Genomic DNA, 26,932 nt, shown 5'->3' on the forward strand with positions numbered 1-26,932 from the left:
CAGTCAAACATTTGGACCTTAACAACCTGTTCTCAATAACACATAAACTATATAATTATAATGTACTGTAAGCTGTATACAGGGAACACCTGTTTGTCTTTATTCTTATTATTGTGTATTAAAACAATCAAACATTTCATTTTATTTTAGTTTTGGTCAGAAGTGAAAACATTCATAGATTCACTGTTTCTGTTAGAAACATGGAAAACACTGAAGTGTGTCACGGGAGACTGATGATCGACTGCTTTGAATTCCCGGTTTCCACTGAATGGAGTTAGGTAGCCCCGCCCCCTGCTTTTTTCCATGGAATGGAGTTAGATAGCCCCGGACTAGCTACCATCACTGAAAAGTGACCAAACTTGTTTGGGTGCCACAACGAGGACACATTACAGTAAATTGAGCAAAGCAGGCAGGTTCCTTTTCTGATCCGTGTATAAAGGACACAGTTTATATCTGTCTGTCTGACGGCTTGATAGAGGAGTTTAAAGTCTGCGTGTTTGATGATTGGTGGATTTATATACATGTCTGTGTGGAGTTATTAACCCGGCTGAGTTGAGGAAACATGACCAGTGTCTGTGTTGTCTTTGTGCAGAGAGATCTCAGACAGATGAATCTTTAATTTAAAACAGAAGAGGAGTCTGAAGGAAGACTGATCCAGTCCAGACTAAATCCTGCACTCCTCTCAGGTAAGAACTCTTTCATTCATGTCAGTGATGTTCTAGTGAATATTGGGTTACAAAGATACTGGCAGGAAATGACTTAGAGCCAGAGCCTTCAAACAATCACAGAATGCAGCATTACACAGTACAATTAATGAGCTTTATTTAACAGAAGGAAAATACACAATCCATAAAATGGGGTGGGAAAATCACAGAGGAGCAGCCGGTAACCTGTGTGGACAGAGAACGGGCTCCGCTGTTACTGGCTGCAGACAGGACTGGACTCACTACAACACGGCATGCTGCACATCAGCCTTTAACACAACACATTTATACTTCAGCTGCCCCAACAGGCTACGCTAAACGACTAAGCCGAGCTCACTCCATTATAAATAAACACTATAATATAGTAGATAGTATAGAAATATAAAAGGTTACTTAAATGTTAAAAGGTACTCAACTCGCCCGATCAGCGATTAAAGAAGTGTCTGTTGTTGATATATTGATGTATAGATTATAGATCACACAGATCATAGTGTGAACACTGATTGGTTAAAATAATTGTCATCTGTTTGTCCCTCATGCTGCCTGATAAAGCACCTTTTGTTTTCTTTCTCAAAGATCAACATCACTATTTTGAAGATGACATGACTGCAGGAATGAATGACGATTTCATCAATCAGATAAAGATTAGAGAGAGAGAGAGAGACCACCAGAGGGCGCTGTTGAGTCAGTCTGTACTGAGTGCATGCAGCCTGCTGTAGAAGAAGCATCCAGTACAGACAGCTGGTGTAAAGTGATTGTTGATGAACTAAATGGTAAAGAGTCGACATGAAGAGAGAGAAACAAGGCGTCATAAGAACAGTTTGTCCTCTGATTGTAATGACAGCAGACGGCCTGTAGGGGGGGTGTGCTCACCTGACAGGACTGACCTTTGACCTCATGTGTTTGTGTCCTCTCACAGGATGAAGATGATCTGCTGGATCCTGCTGCTCATCAAGCTGAGCTGCTGTGTCTGTGGTTAGTTCACAGCTTGACTTCAATCTCCTGACAGAGAGAGAGAGGAGACTAAACACTCTGTCAGACTGCACATACAAACACTTCATGTTCCTCTCTCCCCCTCTGTGTCTCCTCAGCACCAACATTTGAAGTGAAGTCCACTCAGAGCTTCTATCAGGCAGAGGAGAAGCAGAACGTCACGCTGGAGTGGACCTTCCCTCCCCCAGCTGACGGCTCACTCACCTCTCTTTATGCCACATGTTTGATGGTCACTGATGTCAAAGTCTCAGTCCTGCTTGAACTGATCGGAGGAGACCAGGTCTCAGAGCCTGAACAGTTTGCAGGACGAGTCCACTGTGAGACAGACGTCCTCAAAGAAGGACGACTCAGACTTCACTTGTCCTCGTTAAGGACTGAAGACTCGGGGACTTACCTGTGTAATGTGAGGACAGACGTTGGTATAGGTGGTGGTGAAAGTCTCCTTAATGTGAGCGGTAAGTTGACTCAGTAGATCTCAGGAGGTTCTTAAAGTCTGGATCAGGACCGACTGGTCATAAAGAAAATCCCAGTAGAGTTAAATCTCTGCTCAGATGTTCAGCTTGTGATGTCATAGTGAGAGTGTAGAAACTCCTTCTTTCATGTTGACTTTGATGCAGACCTTCTCTCACATGTTTTCTTTCAAACATTCTTCTTCACTGTTTCTTTATTGTCCTTCACAGCAGCTGCTCATGAGCCTGAACCTCAGAGACCAGCAGTGAGACCAGGACCAGAGAGTCGGGGAAAACCTGGTCTCTACGTTGGACTGGGACTGGGACTGTTTGTACTGGCAGCATCAGCTGTACTGGTTCTCTGTGTCTTTAAAAAATGTGTCATTAAATCTGTTGTCAAGAGAGGAAACGTCTCTGCAGTCGTGTAGACTCTGAGTTTGTCGGAGAAACAATCAACCATCCATGATCTGAACCTCTTTATTGTTCTGGGTCAGACTGGGTGGAACCAATCCCAGCTGCCATTGGCTGAGAGGCGGAGTTACACTCTGGACTGGATGTCAATCACAGGTGTTGGAGTCATAATTCTTCTTTTTATTGATCTTTGCCAAAACCCCAAAACTGGACTTTGTGTGTAATACCAAAACTGAACACTGGGTGGAGTCTTGTTGTACATAAAGTCAAGGCTCCAGGTAAAATGATTTGTTTTTCCAAAACAAATTAACAAATGTTGACTAAAGAGAGCCATCAGGACTACAGGGACCCCCTTTGAGTCTGAACGTGTTGATCCAGCTTCAGTTCAAGAAGCTTTGAGAAGAATCTGTGAATGTAGAAATGTTTCTCATGTGCTTCATATGTTTCATGTATTCATCTGCACTGAAGGATCAGAACTGAAGCTTCTGTTGTGTTCTGATGGATGTTGTTACAAATCTATGATTTTATATTCTTTATTGATTTTATTATTTTGCTGTTTTTTGGCTGTTACCTCCTCCTGTACGGTTTGACTGTTACTAAGTCTCTTTTGAAAAACACATATTTTCTTTTCCTGCTCAGGTTATGTTCATGTATTTATATGTATGAGTCTATTTTTAATTGCACAGGTTTAATTTGTAATTTGTTTATTCCCAGAAAAAATGGCTACCTGTCATACGATGTTAAATATACTAATACATGATCCTATAGCGCCCCCATCTGGCCAGTCATCCAGAGTTTTGTGTTTAAGGCTCATAACTCATTTCCACTTATTAAAGTAATATTAACACAGGATGTTTGTGTTGTTGCTGATTGTTTGCTGTGCTGTAAATATATTAGATATAGAAGTTCTCTCTACGTTTTCAGTTTAAAGTCTTAAAAAAGTTGTCTCCAGTGTTTTGTCCTAGCTTCATGTTGTTGTCTTGTTTAATGGTGTCTTATCTTTGTAGCTCAGATGGTAAAACTGCTGCTCAGGTAATCTGATGGTTGTGGGTTTGAATCCTGAGAGCAGCAGGTTATGTTATATCAGATGATAAAACTGCAGTGACGTGTTTCAGTCACTAGATGGAGCCACACTTCATGCTAATGTTTAAAAAACCTCTTCATACGAAGTTTCTAATTCACTAACACTCCTCTCCACTGTCTGCTTATTAAGTCACATCTTATCAATTATCACCCTAGAAGAGTGTGAGTGTGTGTGTGTGTGTGTGTGTGTGTGTGTGTGTGTGTGTGTGTGAGTGTGAATAAAAACATTATATTAGATCTCATGTGGATTTTAATTCATCATTGTCTTTATTGTCAGACTCAGGAGTCCATTATAAAACATATAAAAACATCCCCAACATTATCAAAGTGTCACCATGAGGATGACTGGTATCTCACAGAACTCTGACTGGGATTGGTCAGCAGCAGAATAATGGAATTCTGAGAATCATTCAATCCGCAGTTCAATCTAAACGTCAAGTTTGTCATAAGAGCCTGAAATCGTCTAAGTTTTTTAAATAATATTCTCAAAGCGTCATTATGGTGTAACCCCGCCTCTCAGCCAATGGCAGCAGTGATTGGCTCCACCCAGTCTGACCCAGAACCATCAAGAGGTTCAGATCATTCCAGATGTGTTTGTTCACCACCTTATTTGCCTCTATGAAGGTTTATTCTCTGAAGGGCCCACTGCCCAACAGAAATGTAGTTTTGCTTATGTAAATGATGCAATCGGAATTTTTTTCAGATTACAGCTCACAGAGCTTACAGAGTTTCCTCTCTTACCAACAGATTCAATGACACATTTTTTTTAAAGACACAGAGAACCAGTACACCTGATGCTGCCAGTACAACCAGTCCCAGTCCAACGTAGAGACCAGGTCTCCCCCGACTCTCTGGTCCTGGTCTCACTTGCTGGTCTCTGAGCTTGGGGCTCATGAGCAGCTGCTGTGAAGGACAATAAAAACAACATTTGACTTCAACATTAAACTCTGAACAAACAACATATAAGACGCTGTCAATAATAATAATAATAATAATAATAATAATAATAATAATAATAATAATAATGATGATGCAGATAAATATGAACTACGTCACGTCTTCAAATAAAAGAACTCCTGAGATCTACTGAGTCAACTTACCGCTCACATTAAGGAAAGTTTCACCACGACCTATACCAACGCCTGTCCTCACATTACACAGGTAAGTCCCCGAGTCTTCAGTCCTTAACGAGGACACGTGAAGTCTGAGTCGTCCTTCTTTGAGGACGTCTGTGTCACAGTGGACTCGTCCTGCAAACTGTCCATGTTGATGCTCTGAGAACTGGTCTCCTCCCATCAGTTCAAGCAGGACTGAGACTCCCTTCAAACATTTGGCATCAAGAGAGGTGAGTGAGCCGTCAGCTGGGGGAGGGAAGGTCCACTCCAGCGTGAGGTTCTGCTTCTCCTCTGCCTGATAGAAGCTCTGAGTGGCGTTCACTTCAAATGTTGGTGCTGAGGAGACACAGAGGGGGAGAGAGGAACATGAAGTGTTTGTATGTGCAGTCTGACAGAGTGTTTAGTCTCCTCTCTCTCTCTCTGTCAGGAGATTGAAGTCAAGCTGTGAACTAACCACAGACACAGCAGCTCAGCTTGATGAGCAGCAGGATCCAGCAGATCATCTTCATCCTGTGAGAGGACACAAACACATGAGGTCAAAGGTCAGTCGTGTCAGGTGAACACCCCCCCCCCCTACAGGCCGTCTGCTATCATTACAACACCCCTTTGATTAATAACTCTGTTTATTAGGATGAAGGATTTGCTCCCTGTATACCGAGTTCAAACATTGAGTGAAAGGACAAAGAATGGGAGTCCTTGTATTGTCCCGCCCACTTCTCTTGTTGTGTCCTGATTGGACTGTTTGTTTTGCTTTATCTCACCGTGTCTGTTTTGCAGGTCTGCCTCCACAATTTTGTTCATTTAAATGTTCTAGAAGGAAAAAAAAATGCACTCATCATACTACCCCACACGAATTGCCCTTAATGATGTTAATTAGGTGCCATCTTTGATAAGACGTGCTGTATTCCATGCAGTAAGGAGACCTCTGCTGGACATTTTACTGAAGTGTTTTAATCAAACATAAAAGTTATATCTGAAGTAATCTTTAGGTTATAAAGAACACAATGTAACCGAGCGGTTTTTATGACGCCTATACTTATTAAACTATAAAATAAAGAAATACGGAATCGGGCATGAAGTGAACACACGTCTCCTCCTTTACTGCTGCACACAGCCGAACACACAGCACACACGCTTAACCACACACTTCCCTTCCTTGAACCCCTTCAAAATAAAAGCTGCCGCTACAGGCTATACACTGTTTAACCAGGTAACTCGCATAACATAATAACATAATAACATACCTTACATACCTCCCCTCCTCCGAAAAGAAACGTCCTCGTTTCACAAAATTAACAAGCATAAATGCAAGAAATGTACAAAAACAGGAACCTGCCACCAGAACACAATTGTCAGAGCAAATAATTGCATCACCCAACTTCACAGCCTCAACACCATATGCCCCCCACAATCCCAAACGTACACCAGACACAACTGATACACAGAGAATCGTGTTCGACATACCACTAGCATTGACAGCCTGCCATAACAGGAAGACACATGAACATGAACACTCAGATCCCTTCACCCTTTTTTTTTTTTTTTTTTTCACACAGCATGAACCAAGCAAATCACTTATAACTGACAAAGTCACTGAAACGAACTGGCGGATTCACAGTCCTGCCAAAACGAGACACAGTCAGTTTCGGCCTGCTGGCGGCCGTATCCAGTGCAGCCCCAGGGCCACCATCAGCCATTTGCTCCTCAGCCCCCCAGTCCCCATGTGACGACCCCTCCTCCAGCAGTGAGGGAGCATGAATGGGAGAAGCCGAGACGCTATCCGGAGAAACAGCAGGCAATGGCAGCGTGTAGGGTCTCAGTCTGTCATAATGGACAACCTGCCCCAATCCGTCAGAGTTCAAAGGATTGTCAATGCGATACGTAAGTCCAGGTTCCCCCTGCGAGTCCAACACAGCCAGGACCCTGAAGGGCCCTCTCCAGTGAGGGGCCAGCTTCATTCGGTCCTCAGTAGGATTATGCAGCCACACCCGATCACCTACAGAAAACGGCCGGTGACGGACTGCTCCATCATAGTACAGTTTTTGGTCCTCATGCGCAGTGGCACCATGTTGCCTGGCATTACAGAAAGCCGTCTCCAGCCTGTCAGCCAGAGAAGATACAAAGTCGGCATGAGAAAAAGGCATCCCACCGCTGCCACCAATGTAACCGAGCGGTTTTTATGACGCCTATACTTATTAAACTATAAAATAAAGAAATACGGAATCGGGCATGAAGTGAACACACGTCTCCTCCTTTACTGCTGCACACAGCCGAACACACAGCACACACGCTTAACCACACACTTCCCTTCCTTGAACCCCTTCAAAATAAAAGCTGCCGCTACAGGCTATACACTGTTTAACCAGGTAACTCGCATAACATAATAACATAATAACATACCTTACAACATTATTGATAATACATTTAGTTTCTTTTAGAAAACCTCGCTCATACAGTCACTCATGATAAAGAGATCATCGAAGCCTCTTATTGGACATCATTAAAGATCCATGATGAAACTCCTGGAGGGCTGCACACTCTCTAACCGAACACTGAAGCCAGAGATTACTCACTTTTATAAAGTGCTGTTGAAGTTATAAAAACCTTGACAGGGGGTTAATCTACCTGACCTAGGACCAGTACTTTATTAATACAGAGTACAGAGAGAGACTTTAGATGTGTGCTTGTGTCAGGCCTCAGCACAGTTTGTACTCGTTCAGGTTCATCACAGATTAAACCTTCTCATAGTAACATGTTGTAACAAACGCACAGAGTGTCTGTGATGGTTTTTTGGTGGCAGGCGATGCACACTGCAGTCTGATCAGCTCCATGTTGAGTCATTGAAACCACTTTATAAGCACGAGAGTCCATTCTGCTAAGTGTCCGTACCATCATGATCTAACTCTGTCACTGACCCTTTAATGTGTAATGAAAAAGAGAGCCATTTTTGGAACATATTTTTACCAGGTTTTTTTTTTTTTGTAAACTAAATATTTTTTAATACATATCTTCATCAGATCATAAAAACTGTATATTTAGCAAAGACTCATTAGCTGCTCTGACATCACAAAAATGCTCCTTGTTGATATTTTTGACAATCATTCACGGAATCCACTTTTTGGTTGACAAAAAAAAACTTCACTCAGTTTACTTTCGGTTTCGATGCTCCGCCCTGATCCCTCTCTCACTCTCTCTCTCTGTGTCTCTCTCTCTGTGTCTCTCTCTCAGGCACAGCTCAGGCTCTCTATCTCTCTCTCTGTGTCTCTCTCTCTGTGTGTGTCTCTCTCTCTGGCACAGCTCAGGCTCTCTCTCTCTATCTCTCTCTCTCTCTCAGCGTGAAGTGCAGTCGGTGGATGAGTCACTGTGCCTGGGAGGAAACAGTGCTGTTTTTTTTTGAGGCTCATTCTGAGCTTCCGATGTGAAAACACTAAAGCATTTTGTTACGGAGGTAAACAGGCTGACTCGCTTACTCTTGTTTCCAACTTCGCTCCTTTTAAGTGGGTTTAATTTATTCTAGCAACAATATACACACGAGCGTATAGGCTTAGAACTGTGAGTGGTCCTGTTAAAATAAATCACAAAAGCAAACTATGATACATTGCATACAATCTTGTACTGCATTCTCTTCCAATGAAATATATAAATCTACAACAGACTAGAAGTCATTCACTCTCAAGGGAATCTCGCTGTAAGTTTCTCCTCGTCTGTGCGCGGAACGCCCAGGGCATTCCAGCAGGAATGCCCTGGGCGCTTCCTGCTGCATTCCAGCAGGAATGCCCTGGGCGCTTCCTGTTGCATTCCAGCTGGAATGCCCTGGGCGCTTCCTGTTGCACTGTGCTGCAGCACAGTGCAACAGGAATGCAGCACAGTGCACAGTGCAGCAGGAATGTAGACCTGTAGACCTGTTGCACTGTGCTGCACTGTGCTACAGCACAGTGCAGCACAGTGCACAGTGCAGCAGGAATGTAGACCTGTAGACCTGTTGCACTGTGCTGCACTGTGCAACAGGTCTACAGGTCTACATACCTGCTGTGCTACAGCACAGTGCAACAGGAAGCGCCCAGGGCATTCCTGTTGGCTTTCTCCTCGAGTGAGCGCTCCGCCCACAGACGAGGACTTTTTTTATTTCTACGTCACATTTCAGGAGTTTCAGGGTGCAGGATGGTTTTAGGAGAGTGGAGTTTCAGGGTGCAGGGTGGTTTTAGGAGAGTGGAGTTTCAGGGTGCATGATGGTTTTAGGAGAGTGGAGTTTCAGGGTGCAGGATGGTTTTAGGAGAGTGGAGTTTCAGGGTGCATGATGGTTTTAGGAGAGTGGAGTTTCAGGGTGCAGGATGGTTTTAGGAGAGTGGAGTTTCAGGGTGCAGGGTGGTTTTAGGAGAGTGGAGTTTCAGGGTGCAGGATGGTTTTAGGAGAGTGGAGCTTCAGGGTGCAGGATGGTTTTAGGAGAGTGGAGTTTCAGGGTGCAGGATGGTTTTAGGAGAGTGGAGTTTCAGGGTGCAGGATGGTTTTAGGAGAGTGGAGTTTCAGGGTGCATGATGGTTTTAGGAGAGTGGAGTTTCAGGGTGCAGGATGGTTTTAGGAGAGTGGAGTTTCAGGGTGCATGATGGTTTTAGGAGAGTGGAGTTTCAGGGTGCATGATGGTTTTAGGAGAGTGGAGCTTCAGGGTGCAGGATGGTTTTAGGAGAGTGGAGTTTCAGGGTGCAGGGTGGTTTTAGGAGAGTGGAGTTTCAGGGTGCAGGATGGTTTTAGGAGAGTGGAGTTTCAGGGTGCAGGATGGTTTTAGGAGAGTGGAGTTTCAGGGTGCAGGGTGGTTTTAGGAGAGTGGAGTTTCAGGGTGCAGGGTGGTTTTAGGAGAGTGGATTTAACATTGAAGGAATCAAACATTTATCCCTCTGTCCTTTTTAGGGTGTAGGATGTATCATCATTATAATTATTGTTATTATTATTATTGCACTCTGTCACTGATTAGTTCAATTGCATTCACCTGTTCACGGCTTGGTCACTACACACTTACTTCATGTTGTTCATTTTAAAAATACACGTTTTATAAATAAAATATGACTTTGAATGACTTTATAAAGTTTGAGCTGCTGGGATCAGCACCGCAGGGCCACAGCCTGAGGAGACTGTTTTATAAAGCTCAAACAGTCACATCATGATAGAGACATGATTAAAGATTGATTATTCATTGACTATAAAGTGACATAAATAAAGGTCTACATACCTGCTGTGTTTGGAGGAGAGAAACTTCTTCTTCTGTCCCGACTTGACCAGATAAATGTGAAGAGTCACAGTCTCTGAAAAACAGACTTTCTGCAAGAGCTGAGACGACTCTGATGTTCTCTCTGGGGGTGTGACCCTCTGACTGAGAGGAGCTTTATTTTTGCCTGTGAGGAAGGAGAGTTGTTGCCCTGCGAAGAAAAGGAGCACTGGCTGAAGCTCTGTGGGGGGAGCGAAGGGAGTTTTGGTACGTTGAAGAAAGAAACAAGAACAGAATATTTCACCCTCAGTCCTCTTTATGTTGTAAAGAAGAAATCTATAGTTTTATTTTGAAAGGTCACTGCTCGTGTTTTAAGTGTCTCTGGGAGATTTCAACCAGACTGTTTGTGACGAAGGACGAGCTGCACGAAGAAGAGAGGATAAGATACTGAGTGTACAGGATTATACAGACCAGGACTACACATGGACCAGGACTACACATGGACCAGGGCTACACATGGACCAGGACTAAACGCAGACCAGGACTACACATGGACCAGGACTCAACATGGACCAGGACTACACATGGACCAGGACTACACATGGACCAGGACTAAACACAGACCAGGACTACACATGGACCAGGACTAAACACTGACCAGGACTAAACACTGACCAGGACTAAACACATGCACCAGGACTAAACATGGACCAGGACTACACATGGACCAGGACTAAACACTGACCAGGACTAAACACATGGACCAGGACTAAACACTGACCAGGACTCAAGAAAGACCAGGTAAAGTTTGTGAGTATTTCCTGTGTGAGTCTGTTTGAGGTGTTTTGATTGCTTTCCTTGAAACACAGGAAACGATTGGACAGTTTTTTCACCATGACAGAAACATCACAAGGTCGTAGTCTTTCTGTTTCTGTTGCTCAGCCTGCAGTTGTGCTTGGTAGATAAATACAAACATTTTAAGAAATGTTATAATGTTATTATTACATGATGGATCAGGAAACATATGTTTCTCCTGATAGAGTCATAATTGTTTAACATGATAGAATGAGTCAATAATTTATGGATTAAAAGGTTTAGGCTCAGCTGATCTATACTGTAATAACTTGTTTCATTTCATCATCAATCAGTTATTATATTTTAAGCCTGTAGGGCCTGTTCTTCTGTCACACACACTTTAAAGAGGCTGATGGTGTTTATTATCAGCTGCATATAATCTGGTGTAGCATGCTGACTGAAGTGACCAAAGTCGTTCTCTGTTTGCACGCTGCCACTATATAAAGCAGACTGAAGACAGTCAGGTTCTCTGATCCGTGTATAAAGGACACAGTTTATATCTGTCTGTTCATCATGACGGCTTGTTAGAGGAGTTTAAAGTCTGCGTGTTTGATGATTGGTGGATTTATATACATGTCTGTGTGGAGTTATTAACCCGGCTGAGAGAGGGAGGGAGAGAGAGAGAGAGAGGGAGAGAGAGAGAGAGGGAGGGAGAGAGAGAGGGGGGGAGAGAGAGAGAGGGAGGGAGAGAGAGAGGGGGGGAGAGAGAGAGAGGGAGAGAGAGGGGGGAGAGAGGGAGAGGGGGGGAGAGAGAGAGAGGGAGAGAGAGAGAGGGAGAGGGTGTTACAGCTAGTGTAAAGTGATTCTTGATGAACTAAAGAGGTGTACCATATATGGTCTAACAGACGTACCATATATGGTCTAACAGACGTACCATATATGGTCTAACAGGCGTACCATATATGGTCTAACAGGCGTACCATATATGGTCTAACAGGCGTACCATATATGGTCTAACAGGCGTACTATATATGGTCTAACAGGCGTACTATATATGGTCTAACAGGCGTACCATATATGGTCTAACAGGTGTACCATATATGGTCTAACAGGCGTACCATATATGGTCTAACAGGCGTACCATATATGGTCTAACAGGCGTACCATATATGGTCTAACAGGTGTACCATATATGGTCTAACAGACGTACCATATATGGTCTAACAGGCGTACCATATATGGTCTAACAGGCGTACTATATATGGTCTAACAGGTGTACCATATATGGTCTAACAGGTGTACCATATATGGTCTAACAGGTGTACCATATATGGTCTAACAGACGTACCATATATGGTCTAACAGGCGTACCATATATGGTCTAACAGGCGTACTATATATGGTCTAACAGGTGTACCATATATGGTCTAACAGGTGTACCATATATGGTCTAACAGACGTACCATATATGGTCTAACAGGCGTACCATATATGGTCTAACAGGCGTACTATATATGGTCTAACAGGTGTACCATATATGGTCTAACAGGTGTACCATATATGGTCTAACAGACGTACCATATATGGTCTAACAGGTGTACCATATATGGTCTAACAGGCGTACCATATATGGTCTAACAGGTGTACCATATATGGTCTAACAGGCGTACTATATATGGTCTAACAGGTGTACCATATATGGTCTAACAGGTGTACCATATATGGTCTAACAGGCGTACCATATATGGTCTAACAGGTGTACCATATATGGTCTTCTGAAAAACAGGGTGGGAGAAGAGCAGTCTGGTTAAAGCGAGAGAAGGGAGGTCCTTACTGAAGCGCTGCGCTCCTGCTCCTCTTACAGGTTGACAACAGTCACATTAGATAGATAGATAGATAGATAGATAGATAGATAGATACATACTTTATTGATCCCGAGGGAAATTCAAGTTCAGAGATTGAGATTACAGCGGAGATCCTCCTCAGGGAAGAACTCTTTGATTCATGTCAGTCATATGACTGAAGTCTTTATAGTTTGAACTTCTGTGATCGACCATCAATGACAAAGAAAACAGAACCACAAGTGATTTTATTGATAGTCGATCAATGATCATTAATCCTGAATAACTAATGAGACACTAAATGCCCGTCTATCTCTCTGTTGAGGTTTGATGAGACATCACAGCAGCTCAACAGACAGTTGGAACATGAATTTATTTAAACAGTTTAACAAGAAAACAGGACTTCAGTTTCAGGTTGAACACATGTACATGAAGGTTCCCTCCCACATACCTACAGAGTTGAATTTAACATTTCAAAAGTGTCGATATTGGTCCACACTAAATCAAGTTAAACCAACACTTTTGAAAGTGTTATGTATTTTACACTAAGACAGAGTTGAAGCAACTCTTAGTCCTCTCACAGGAAGATGATCTGCTGGATCCTGCTGCTCATCAAGCTGAGCTGCTGTGTCTGTGGTTAGTTCACAGCTTGACTTCAATCTCCTGACAGAGAGAGAGAGGAGACTAAACACTCTGTCAGACTGCACATACAAACACTTCATGTTCCTCTCTCCCCCTCTGTGTCTCCTCAGCACCAACATTTGAAGTGAACGCCACTCAGAGCTTCTATCAGGCAGAGGAGAAGCAGAACGTCACGCTGGAGTGGACCTTCCCTCCCCCAGCTGACGGCTCACTCAACTCTCTTCATGCCACATGTTTGAAGGGAGTCTCAGTCCTGTTTGAACTGATGGGAGGAGTCCAGGTCTCAGAGGATCAACATGAAGAGTTTGCAGGACGAGTCCACTGTGAGACAGACGTCCTCAAAGAAGGACGACTCAGACTTCACATGTCCTCTTTAAGGACTGAAGACTCGGGGAGATACCTGTGTAATGTGAGGACAGAGTCTGATAGAGGTCTTGGTGAAAGTCTCCTTAATGTGAGCGGTAAGTTGACTCAGTAGATCTCAGGAGGTTCTTTTATTTGAAGACGTGACGTAGTTCATATTTATCTGCAGCATCATTATTATTATTATTATTATTATTATTATTATTATTGACAGCATCTTATATGTTGTTTGTTCAGAGTTTAATGTTGAAGTCAAATATTTTTATTGTCCTTCACAGCAGCTGCTCATGAGCCCCAAGCTCAGAGACCAAAACCTGGTCTCTACACTGGACTGGGACTGGGACTGCCACTGGTTGTACTGGCAGCTGTACTGTTTCACTGTGTCTTTAAAAAAAGTGTCATTAAATCTGTGGATGAGAGAGGAAACTTCTCTGCAGTCGTGTAGACTCTGAGTTTATCAGAGAAACAATCAGCCATCGATGTGGACTGAATGATTCTTCTATAAAGTTGGAGATGTTTTTATATGTTTTATAATGGACTCCTGAATCTGACAATAAAGACAATGAATTAAAATCAACTCGTTATTATGGCGTTAAATTTGACAGCTCTAATAAAAATATCTAATTTACTAAAAAAAAAAGTCTCTCTTCTTTCCAAAGCTGAAAGCTGTCATGGTCCTCGAGTTTGACACATATGCTATAAAGTGACATAAATAAAGGTCTACATACCTGCTGTGTTTGGAGGAGAGAAACTTCTTCTTCTGTCCCGACTGGTTTCAGTGGAAAAGAAGAGAAACACAATCCCAGTTTAAATGTGAAGAATCACAGAAACACAGATATACTGTCTGCAAGAGCTGAGAGGACTCTGATTGGTTCTCTCCAGGAGCGCCTTATAAACCCTGTGATGACGTCATGACACTGAGGCGCTGCACTGTGAGCGGCGCGAAGGGAGTTTTAGTACGTTGAAGAAATAGAACAGAATATTTCGCTCTCTGTCCTCTTTGTGTTGTAAAGAAGAAATCTATAGTTTTATTTTGAAAGGTCACTGCTCGTGTTTTAAGTGTCTCTGGGAGATTTCAAACAAACTGTTTGTGACGAAGCACGAGCTGCACGAAGAAGAGAGGATAAAATACTGACTACACACGGACCAGGACTAAACATGGACCAGGACTCAAGAAAGACCAGGACTCAAGAAAGACCAGGTAAAGTTTGTATTTCATGTCTGAGTCTGTTTGAGGTGTTTTATACTTCATGATTTAATCAGGAGACGATCGACACACGAGAATGTTTGTTGGACAGTTTTTTCACCAGAAATGTTTTTTTGTTTTTAATTAAAATGATTCATGACAGAAAGATATGAGGTCGAGACGATGTGATCTACTTTCGTTACGCAGTCTGCAGCTTTGTTGTAAAGGTTTACCGCCCTTTTAACGACACGAAATGTTAGAACGTTATTATTACATGATGGAGCAGGAAACATGTGTTTCATCCTCATCCAGCAGAGGGTGCAGGATGGTTTTAGGAGAGTGGAGTTTCAGGGTGCAGGGTGGTTTTAGGAGAGTGGAGTTTCAGGGTGCAGGGTGGTTTTAGGAGAGTGGAGTTTCAGGGTGCAGGGTGGTTTTAGGAGAGTGGAGTTTCAGGGTGCAGGGTGGTTTTAGGAGAGTGGAGTTTCAGGGTGCAGGATGGTTTTAGGAGAGTGGATTTAACATTGAAGGAATCAAACATTTATCCCTCTGTCCTTTTTAGGTTATCATATATATTATAACAATAATAATTGTATATCTCCCTGGATATATAAACTAAAGGTTCAAAGTGTGAGCACAGCCCCACTCTTCAGAGGCAGAGGGAAAAACAAAGATTTAGTCAACACTAAATCAAAGAAATTCCAGAATGAAAAAACACAGTAGCAGGGCCTGCACTACAAAGTGAGTTCAACATATCCAGGGTCTCTTTGGGGGATCTGGCTTAACAAACCCTGACATAAGAGATTGTGATTATCAGTCCTACGAAGCTGGTTATCAACCAGGTAAAAAGTAATTGACCCTCGTTGGACTGAAACCCCAGGGTTAACCCTGAAGTTACCTCGCATAGCTCAAATCCTTCTTCATAGTACAAACCTCAGGAAACACGAGGAAACATTCGACCGACACAAAAAAACACAATGAGCTGACAGAGAGGAAGGAACACAGAGATAAATAGGGTGCATCCCAAGTCCCTTATTTGCAGTCTCCTCGGTCCTCGGCTGAACAGGAAGTAGTTCCAAAGCCGCCATGTTGAGGATCGTCCCAAAGCACAGAGGAGAGAGGATCGAGGAGAGAGGAGGCTGATCAGAGGAGCGATGACCGAGGAGACACGAGAGCTGACTTCACGGAAGTCTTTTCACTGACAGACACGCCCCCTTCTCGTATATCGCTCACTGATTGGACGCTGCACAGGATCAGACTTCAGTGAAACAGAGTTTAATACGGGAGAAAAGAGGGAGATTAAAAAGAGGCTAAACGGAGCGTGGGACATTTAAACAGATGATGAACATCAGTGAGTTTGTAAAGAGTCGCTCTGTGATGAGCTGCCATTAAAAAGAGTCTGATGAAGAGGAGTCCGTTTTATATTCTGAACGTTTCATCATTTAGATTCTAATCAATCATTTTCAGTATCCTGACACAAATATCTGTGTTTATAAAATACAGAGTTGGTTGTCTAAATACAGGCTAGGTTCAGTCCAAACTGATTAATAATAATCAATAATTATAGACAATTCAAAATGAAATCTTTGAGTCAGTAGAAACTGTCCTTTTGGTTTGAAACAGACTGCAGGTTGTTCTTCAGGTGTTTTATCAGGTAAAGACACTAAACACTGTAACTGTGTTTGATGAGAAATAATACAGTGAGTGTGTGTGTGTGTGTTTGATTAGAAATAATACAGTGAGTGTGTGTGTGTGTTTGATGAGAAATAATACAGTGAGTGTGTGTGTGTGTGTGTGTGTGTGTGTTTGATTAGAAATAATACAGTGTGTGTGTGTGTGTGTATGTGTGTTTGATGAGAAATAATACAGTGTGTGTGTGTGTGTGTTTGATGAGAAATAATACAGTGTGTGTGTGTGTGTGTTTGATTAGAAATAATACAGTGTGTGTGTGTGGACATAAACAGGTGTTCGGCTGATTGACAGCTGAACGTGATCAGCTGATGTCGCGTCATGTGACGCTGTCGAGGAAACGACGTCTCGTGTCTTAAAGCTGATTTCCTCGGTCCTCTCTCCTCGGCTTCGTTTCCTCCGTGCATCTCTGGTGGGCGGGGCTAAGACGCAAGTGGAGGAGACAACTCGGAGGACACTCGGTGCAAATAAGGGAAATGAGATTGAGCCATAGTCGTCTGTTTGTGTTCAAGTTTGACATCAGCATCACGTTCAGAGTTTATAATCTGGGTTTAATTGTTTTATTACAATTTATTATATTAAATCATCAAATAACAGCAAAGCATCTCCACAAACATGACCCAAGAATGTATAAAAGTAAAGTTCATCTTCTTCACACGAAATAAACATGTGATGCAAAAAGCTTCATTTTGCATCACATGAAGAAAACTTACAAGCAAAGAAAAACATATTTTTCTCGTCTCAGGGTCAAAATGAGGGCTGGATTCTACTATCATGTTTCTAATGATGCACAGCTTCATGTAAATGGGTGACGTGTCCCTTTAATAATAAAACTGAATATCATGAATAAAAGTGTGACGGCTTTGGACAATTTTATAGACACCTGCTAAAGGATTTGACACTTAACGGTAAGTGGAATCATTCATTGATGAAATTACTTGGACCTATAACTCACTACCGTGGATTTAATTACACATAGAACCTACATTGTAACAATTATGCCAGTTTCCCCTCGCTGGTTGTAAATGCTATTGGCCAATGTAATGTTTGCTGAAATCCCATAAATAGAGCACTTACCGCACTCCCTCTGTGGTCTTTGTGGTTTTTGGTTTGGCTGAGATCACAGCCATCTTGTCAACAGGGCCCGGCTTTATCCCCTACAGCAATATGGTAAAAAATAAAAACAGAATGTGGCAAGTCGGACTGTTTTAAAGCAGGTACAATGTATGTATGAAAAGGTGCTTTATAAATAAATGTGGATTGAATGAACTCACCATAGCTCTAGGCTTATGCCACTGTTGATCCACAATTGAGCTTGTGAGCTTTCTCAGATTTCCTCATGGACCTGTAGCACTCTGCCCTGATCTTTGTCTATGGAAAAATAACAATTTTAGCAAGTTAGTAATACAATTACATGCAAGTTAGTTGGTAAGTACAATAACAAGCAACTGTAATAGGAACATATTGTCGTCAAGTTATCTAAAGTTCGTTTGTTCATAGTCAAGTCAACCAACACAGGCCTAACTTGACAATGAACAAACCGACGTTAGATCCTTTTAGGCCACTGCCTGTCTGACATGTCCGAGTGGTTGTAAACAACATAGCCTCCGAACATCACAAACTAAACAAGGGCTAAGACAAACCTTCAGACTTTTATAATGTATAGAGAGATAACATAACAGCTACCAGATAACCTAACTTTAGCACGTAGCATGGATATGTTGTTGTGACTTACCTTCAAAATGATGTAAATACTGAGAGATGTACAGTTTGAAGCCCTTTTCTCTTTTGCTTTGGGGTGCGGGTGAAAAAATGCTGACCAGTCGATGAACATCATCGACTGTAGTAGCCGACAAATGTCCAAGACATCTCGAGAAATGTAATTGATTTGCGTCGGCCATTCGGGAAACATGCTACATTGGGCCACCGGAAACTCTGCAGCCTACAGGAGTTTCGCAACCGGTAGTAGAATATGCTCATGTTCACAGCTCACTGTCGACCGTAACCGGTTATTGGACCACGTGACCAGGCCGCTGACTCACAATAGAGAAGACAATAGGAATTAAGAATACTTCAAACACGAACTTTACAACATGAACCGTTACAGACTTACTTTTGCTCTTTATATCAACACTGTGTACAACTGTCATCACACACAGTCTGTCCTCCTATGTGATGACGAGTCTGACGTCAGTAAGTTTGGCAGCTGATTCTTTGGAGAGTTTCAGAGTTGTTGGTCTGATATGAGCAGGAGTTCATTTTACAACTCGAATACTCCGATGTCCCTGAACGCAGCACGATACCTTTTACAGCCACAGAGAGTTCCTGTTCAATCCGACAGACGGTGGGGAGAGGGGTTGGCAGCTGATGATGTTCAGAGAAAGTCATTTTTAATCTTTGATTTGAAACTTTTTTTTTTCTCGTCTGACAGCAGAAGAGGAGCCTGAAGGAAGACTGATCCAGTCCAGACTAAATCCTGCACTCCTCTCAGGTAAGAACACTTTCATTCATGTCAGTAATATGACTGAAGGCTGAAACTGTTTTTAGTTTTTATATGTTACATTAACACTCAGTAGACTTTAAATGCACTTTATGTTGTCTTCTGTACATTTGGAGTTTTTTTTTAAATAGTTTTATATTGGAACTTTTTAAATTCTATTTTATATACAAGTCATTTTATTTTATTTAATCTCTTGCTATTTTGGCTTTATTTCAATTGTTAACTGGTTTTTGGTTTTGTTGCACCAAAACAAATTCCTTGTATGTGTAAATGTACTTATTAGGGTGGATCGCCATCCGCAAGTCAGTGTTGCTCGCATATATAAACAAAATAAAGCTCCGACTGTCCTCTCACTCATACGTGTATAGCCTGTTTCGGCAGCTTTTATTTCGAAGAGGTTCAAGGAACGGAAGTGTGTGTTTTTGCGTGCTGTGTTGACAGCGGCATCATGTGGAAGTACGACGAGGACCCGCTAACAGTTTCACTGCAGTATAACTCAGAAACACAGACACAGAGCGTAATAGACACCGGACAGTCTGTATTAATATATGTAGTCATACCATTTATTATAAATCCCACTCTGTTGTAAGAGAGCGTGCGCGCGTGTGTGTGCGCGTGTGTGTGTGCGCGCGCAGTGGGGAAAGACGGAACGCGCGGTTTGGAAACAAACAGAAACACAAGCTTAGGTCCTCTATCCCATTAAAACTTTAAAACTTTTTGTAGTAGCCTGATATATGTGCACGTATTAAACTGTGGAGTGTGTGTGTGTGTGCGCTGTTGTGCATGTTTGTGTGGATTACGTGGGCTGTGAACTCACGTCAGGAGAATCCTGCACCTGTATTTTCTATAACAACGTGAGCACTAAGCTGCATGAGGAATAAACAATAAAGACATAGTGCTGCATATCTCTCTCTCTCTCTCTCTCTCTCTCTCTCTCTCTCTCTCACACAGCGCGGCACCGTAATACGTTGTACAGATTTGTTTTTACGAGCAGCTCCCATACAATGTAAAGGTGAATGATCGACACTTGCACCTTCTACAAATAGTTTTTTAATTGATTGAGTGTGATTTCAAAGTTCACATATGCTGTGTGTGTGTCAGTGTGTGTGCGTGCATGTTTGGGACAGCAGTAAGAATGGTGCCATCTAACAGCTACAACAGAACTCTGTCCCACTGAAACAATGATGTCATCACTCTAACTGACCTGCCATTCAGACTGGGACCACAGTCGCAATTTTAAAACATGAGTGAAAACTGTGACATTCTGGAGTCAGTTAGAGTGAGAGCCCAATGTGTGTGTATGTGGTGCGTGACTGTCAAACAAACAATTTGTCATTGCTGTCAAACAAAACAGCTACGCTAAAAACAGCCACTTTCTCCTCTAACTTAGAGCACTTATGTGTGTTCATGTACTTAATCTTAAACCTGCAATATGCTCTTTACATAAAAAATGATTTATCTATCAAGGAACGGAAGTGTGTGTTTAAGGGTGCGTGCTGTGTTGTCCGCTGTCACAGCAGCGGCATCATGTGGAAGTACGACAAGGACCCGCTAACAGTTTCACTGCAGTATAACTCAGAAACACAGACGGCAACCACCCTCACAATTTCTGCTGGAATTGTCTAGTTCTCTTTATTATATCCTCAAAACGGGCCGCACTACTCCTCCCACAGCGTTTGCGCCACACACACAAGAAAGGTATCAAAAGGACCGGCTCGGCCCCAAAAAGTGTGTTATTACTTTGTGGAAACCTCGGGCACACGGTTTGGACAAAAATCGAGTTTAAGTGACAAAAATGAAACATATTTGTAAATCGCCATCCGGAGGTCAGTGGTTGCTCGCATATATAAACAAACTACTTCAAAATAAAGCTCCGAGTGTCCTGGTTAAACAGTGTATAGCCTGTATCGCCAGCTTTTACTTTGAAGAGGTTCAAGGAACAGAAGTGTGTGTTTAAGGGTGCGTGCTGTGTTGTCCGCTGTCACAGCAGCGGCATAATGTGGAAGTACGACGAGGACCCGCTAACACTTTTACTGCAGTATAACTCAGAAACACAGACGGCAACCACCCTCACAATTTCTGCTGGAATTGTCTAGTTGGAAATAAAACCACATTGTGTGTGTGTGTGTGTGTGTGTGAGTGAGTGAGAGCAGTGCGAGGGTGTCTGCAGTGGGCTGTGGGGAACCTTCAGTTCCTCAAGCAACCAAAAGAGGGCGCTGTTGAGTCAGTCTGTACTGAGTGCATGCAGCCTGCTGTAGAAGAAGCATCCAGTACAGACAGCTGGTGTAAAGTGATTGTTGATGAACTAAATGGTAAAGAGTCGACATGAAGAGAGAGAAACAAGGCGTCATAAGAACAGTTTGTCCTCTGATTGTAATGACAGCAGACGGCCTGTAGGGGGGTGCTCACCTGACAGAACTGACCTTTGACCTCATGTGTTTGTGTCCTCTCACAGGATGAAGATGATCTGCTGGATCCTGCTGCTCATCAAGCTGAGCTGCTGTGTCTGTGGTTAGTTCACAGCTTGACTTCAATCTCCTGACAGAGAGAGAGAGAGGAGACTAAACACTCTGTCAGACTGCACATACAAACACTTCATGTTCCTCTCTCCCCCTCTGTGTCTCCTCAGCACCAACATTTGAAGTGAAGTCCACTCAGAGCTTCTATCAGGCAGAGGAGAAGCAGAACGTCACGCTGGAGATGACCTTCCCTCCCCCAGCTGACGGCTCACTCACCTCTCTTGATGCCACATGTTGGAAGGGCACTGATGTCAAAGTCTTCACACTGTTTGAACTGATCGGAGGAGACCAGGTCTCAAAGACTCAACATGGACAGTTTGCAGGACGAGTCCACTGTGACACAGACGTCCTCAAAGAAGGACGACTCAGACTTCACATGTCCTCGTTAAGGACTGAAGACTCGGGGAGATACCTGTGTAATGTGAGGACAGAGTCTGATAGAGGTCTTGGTGAAAGTCTCCTTATTGTGGGCGGTAAGTTGACTCAGTAGATCTCAGGAGGTTCTTAAAGTCTGGATCAGGACCGACTGGTCATAAAGAAAATCCCAGTAGAGTTAAATCTCTGCTCAGATGTTCAGCTTGTGATGTCATAGTGAGAGTGTAGAAACTCCTTCTTTCATGTTGACTTTGATGCAGACCTTCTCTCACGTGCTCATGAGCCCCAAACTCAGAGACCAGCACTCCCCAATCCTGTTTGATTTACACGCACTCCGCAAAAACTCTAATCTAAGAAAGTGCATTTGTCTGTTTTTAATTTCAAACTATCTAATACGCTTATTTTAAGACACCGGAACAATCCAGATAATAATTTCATTTCAAGGAATTGAACAATAAGTTCAATAAAATCTGTCATTAAGTTCGAGCAAATTTCTCGTCGATTTTCCTGAAAAGAAGAAGAAACTGTCTCCAGGGGCGTGTTTGTAATCTGATTGGACGCCCCAAAATCCATATCTATGATTGGCTATTTGCTTCATTAGAGGAGGGATTAAGTTAAAATCAACTATTCTGGATGTTCTTAACAGTAAAAACATAGTGAAAACATTTTTTGAGGTCTTTTACTCTTTAAGAGTGATGACCGAGCGACGACCACCTATGATGAAAAATGTAGCTGATGCTGAAGTGTAACATCCTGCAGTTCCTGGAGTGTCCACTAGAGGCTGGCTGCAGTTCCTGGAGTGTCCACTAGAGGCTGGCTGCAGTACCTGCAGTGTCCACTAGAGGCTGGCTGCAGTACCTGGAGTGTCCACCAGAGGCTGGCTGCAGTACCTGGAGTGTCCACTAGAGGCTGGCTGCAGCAGCACAGGAAGTCACATACACACCCATTCAAACAGCCTGTTTTTACAGCAGACATGAACATGTTTACAGCCTGCTTCAAAAAACCAAATAGGTGTGATTAGCTCATGTCTCCATCCACACACACTGTACGGGGGGGAATGTTTTGATGACTCAGCAGTTTTGATTGGATGAAGGATCAGAGTTATTCACAATAAGGGGTGTAGCTGAGCTGATTGACAGGTGGGCGCCATGTAACGGTTTGTCAGGAGGCTTAAAACCCGCCTCAGCTCTCAGCCTGTCGTTAGCTTGAGTATTAATATTTACAGTCTGTGTTATTGTCACACAGCTCTTCACAAGTGTCTTGATGTTTTGACAGGAAGTCTTAATGACGTCTCTTGTTTTCACAGGATGCTCAGTTCCTGCCAAAGTCGGGGACGATGTCGTTCTGCCCGTCCACCTCGAGACCAAGCTGAATACATCTGCTATAATGGTGTTATGGAAACGCAACAATACGGTTGTTAACGAGTGGCAAGATGGACATGATCATCTTACTGAGCAAAACGAGAACTTCAAAGGTAGAACGTCCATGTTTGAAGATGAAATGGCTGAAGGAAACGTTTCACTTCGACTCGAGAACGTAACTGAAGAGGATTCTGGAACTTACACCTGCACTGTTGTTACAAATAATAACAAAATACAAAACAGTGTCTCCCTTTGTGAGTACAGCTAACGTCCTTCAACATCACATGTAACATTCAGCTCTTAAAGGCACAGTGTCACATTTCACTAACACGCTGTGTTTGAACAGGTGTGGAGCCGAGGAAGAGTCCAGATGAGGGCAAAGACGAGGTGAGGAAATATTTATTTGAATTATTTTCTACTGTTTGTTGGCAGAACTTCTAAATAATGTTTTATTTTCCAACAGACAACAAACAAAGACCAACCAGGGGTGAGTACGAGAACAAAGTTAACTGTCTGTACTGCAGCTGTGCAGATTTTTATCAGGTGTGTCCACGTGTAGAGTGAAAGTCAACATCATGAAGTGGTCTGAGTTTAAACCCGGGACACATGGGTCTGAAGTAGTCCTTCAGGGTCATAGCTATGGGACAGGATCTGATCATCCAGTCCTGATTTAATCCAGAGCAAACCTCCAGCTGATGAAAGTTTAAAAGAACGGTGATCCGAGCCGAGGGCCGGTTCAGATTAAAGAGACGATATGAGAGGTTCAACTGCTCCAACAAAACAACATTTTACTGTGTCGAGCTGCCAGCTGGTTCATCAGGTTCATTCAGGTCTGAAATGTATTTAGAGATATATATACAGTATATATAGATACTTTCACGTCCTCGGTGTCTGAACGAGGATCAGGTCTGATCCAGTTCTTTGAACAAGCGGGTCAGACCTTAGCTGGATTAGCTAGAAGAAGTGGATCCCCAAATGTGGATCAGAGACCAGTTCTGCTAAACCCGCCATCCTCAACCAGGAAGTGAGCCGACAGCTGAGGGAGTTTATTGTTGTGATATGAAAGGAGGCTGTCGACAAAGAAATACAAGAGTTTTATATTTAGTCCAAACTGTGAACAACAAACCTTTTTCTCTCCTGTTTCTCCCAGGGTCTCAGTGCTGGTGGTATCAGTGGTATCGTTGTTGCTATCGTTGGTCTCATCTGTGTCATTCTTGGGGTCTTCCTGTATAAACGGCGAAGCAGTAAGTCAAACATTTATTTTTCCTCTTGATTTTCTGATTGAAAATAAAAGGTTCACACTTCTCTTTGTCTCTTTTCTTGTGTTGAGTTTGAAACAGTGAAAGTAAAAACAGAGTTTAGATTTGTCTTTTCTCATCACAGTGAAGACGAGGACGAGCGGTCCATTAGTGTTGATTTAAAGTCCAGAGTCCGTCCAGTCTGAGGCCGAGTAGATAAAGCTTTTCATTCTGAGACATGAGAGCAGGACAGGTTTGAAGTAGGACAAGAAATAAACTGAAGCTTATTGACAGGAGAACTGACGGTTTGGAGCTGAACAGAGAGCACGACAGACTTCTTCATTTCTTAAAGTCTTCTGTTCTCTCCCAACAGAAAACAAGGGAAAAAAGAAAAAGGAAGGAGCAGACGGGAAGGATGAAACTGAGATGCATCAGCTTAATGTAAGAGAAGACCAAGACCAGACTGACCATGACGATCAAAGATGTCCGACTGAGGCTCCAGGAGAGACTGAACCGCTCTCAGATCCTCCAAACCGGAGAGACGCTCCTCTTAATGAATCCTTTCAGAATCCTTCCCAGCACGTTTAAGTCCAAAACCTCGCTCTGCTCCACCTCTCTGACTTCCTGCACACCAACACCCAGGTCCAAGGTCCAGATCCTCCAGCCTCTCTGCCCCCCCTGTGCACCATGAGGTCCAGATCCTCCAGCCTCTCTGCCCCCCCCCCCCCCCCGTGTACCATGAGGTCCAGATCCTCTAGCCTCTCTGCCCCCCCCCCCGAACACATCTGTAACATCGACCTTTTTAAATGTCCAAACACGTCTTTCTAATCCGTCATATTCAGTCGGATCTTTCTCCATCCGCTCTCACTGAGGTGCGTCTCACCTTCATCGGCCCTCGATGAATCATCCTGGCACCGAGAGCAAACAAACATGAAGGACACAAAAACAGACGAAAGTTTGACATGATTGAATCAAGTTCCTCCGATCACAGCTCATCACGCTGGTGTAACGATGTAACGTGTTAGTCCTCATCCTGGAGCATGTGGACCCTGCACCCTGAAGTCTGGAGTCCTTAAACTCCTGACTGGTTATGTTGCTGCCTCGTTTAACAACCAGTGCTCGTCCTCTTCGCCAACTCTGAATGCAAAACGTGAAAACAGAAAAGTCAAGTAGAATCATTTCAGCTCAAGAGCTCTGAGTTTCCTCCAAAAACAGAGACGCTGTTATTCTTCCTTTCACTCCTCTACAGCTTCAATATCCCAGTCCTTATCTCCTCATTTTTTATATGCTTAATTGTTTTTTACAATTTTTTTACTTAAAGAAAAAACCAAACATTTTTTTACTTTAAAAAAATGATATTTTTTTACAATTTTTTTACTTAAAAAAAATTACCAAAAAATTACAATTTTTTTACTTTTTTTTACACTGCAGTTTGCAGAGAAACGTTTATTTTCATGTCTTCAGTATGTCCAGCAGGTCAACAGGAGAGAGACGACTGTCTTCTAAAACTCACTAACATGTCTTCAGTCTCCTTCCTGTGATCGATGTGAAAACTGTGTAACAGAGCACGTCCATCACGTTTGTTACACGGCGCCCCCTGCTGGTGCAACACGATGACACTGTTTAACTGGTTTTTATGAATGTATTTTTATAAATCAGCGCATCATGTTGGTATAATGAACTTTTAAGAAGTTGCTGGATGTGCTATAAATATCTTCTGGATGATGAATCTGTCGGGTTGGAGTTCACAGCTCAGGGATTCAAACACTCAGTTTTAAATGTGTTTGTGAGAAAATGAATTGAAGTGTTTGATTTCAATTCAATTTGTCACTGTTGTAACCGCAGCGCAGACGGACAGAGAGTCGGCTTCAGACGGAACGCTCTGCGTTTCCTGGACTTTTGGTGTACAGAGTTTCCATCCGGCAGCTGCGGTAGGCGACCCGGTGGACGCGGCGACGGCTCCCGGTTTGCTGTTACTGAGTGCTTCCTGCAAGGTGTCCCTTTAGTGACTAACATAAACTAAATATTACATCCATTTCTTTGAGCTTGCAATGTGATTTCTGGACCACTTTTAAAGAATGTGTAATTATGTCATTTCTCTGGTCTTTGAGCATTGAAATCCCCGCATCCGTGTGGACGTGAGTTTTTGCCTGCCGTTTTTTACTCCACTCTCCACGGCCTTAACAGAGCAACAGACCCAAAACCATCACAAATTCATAAAACTTTATTTGTCTCCGGGGGGAATTCAAAGACACACAGAGCAGCAAAAGAACGACAGAGCAGCTATACTAAAAAAACGTCACACGAGCGCCATCAGGATCGTCTTTTTATGGACACGCCTTCCTGTTTGAGTGTTTTAATGTTTGACTGGTTTTATATTCTTTAAAGCACTGAACACTAAACTCTGACTAAGTTCATGTTCCTGAGATTGATTATGTTCTTTCATTTCCAACCTGTGTAATAAATCTTAG

General features: G+C 42.9%; 2 protein-coding genes and 1 long non-coding RNA gene across 3 annotated transcripts; 1 reads left to right on the top strand and 2 right to left on the bottom strand.

Annotated features, from left to right (window-relative positions):
• Window positions 1–1,367: 1,367 nt before the first annotated feature.
• Window positions 1,368–1,657, bottom strand: LOC306841191. Its single transcript, XR_013781449.1, has 2 exons — window positions 1,578–1,657; window positions 1,368–1,470 (listed from the first exon to the last, which is right to left on the bottom strand). It is a non-coding gene; the product is annotated as an uncharacterized lncRNA (long non-coding RNA).
• On the top strand, window positions 1,464–26,260 carry LOC306841179 (uncharacterized protein). Its single transcript, XM_079370891.1, has 11 exons — window positions 1,464–1,679; window positions 1,796–2,152; window positions 10,332–10,422; window positions 14,757–14,777; window positions 21,421–21,479; window positions 21,598–21,960; window positions 23,169–23,477; window positions 23,570–23,610; window positions 23,687–23,710; window positions 24,374–24,467; window positions 24,607–26,260. The coding sequence occupies exons 1-11, from the start codon at window positions 1,625–1,627 to the stop codon at window positions 24,642–24,644; spliced, it is 1,452 nt and encodes a 483-aa protein (XP_079227017.1). The 5' UTR covers window positions 1,464–1,624; the 3' UTR covers window positions 24,645–26,260.
• Window positions 3,867–18,435, bottom strand: LOC306841181 (uncharacterized protein). The gene is made up of 8 exons (XM_079370894.1): window positions 18,204–18,435; window positions 17,743–17,839; window positions 17,546–17,625; window positions 14,325–14,365; window positions 9,980–10,196; window positions 5,210–5,265; window positions 4,741–5,091; window positions 3,867–4,543 (listed from the first exon to the last, which is right to left on the bottom strand). The coding sequence occupies exons 2-8, from the start codon at window positions 17,743–17,745 to the stop codon at window positions 4,407–4,409; spliced, it is 885 nt and encodes a 294-aa protein (XP_079227020.1). The 5' UTR covers window positions 17,746–17,839; window positions 18,204–18,435; the 3' UTR covers window positions 3,867–4,406.
• Window positions 26,261–26,932: the final 672 nt, after the last annotated feature.

Source organism: Symphodus melops, assembly GCF_947650265.1.
Source record: "Symphodus melops genome assembly, chromosome: 20".
In the NCBI taxonomy this organism is placed as follows: domain Eukaryota; kingdom Metazoa; phylum Chordata; class Actinopteri; order Labriformes; family Labridae; genus Symphodus; species Symphodus melops.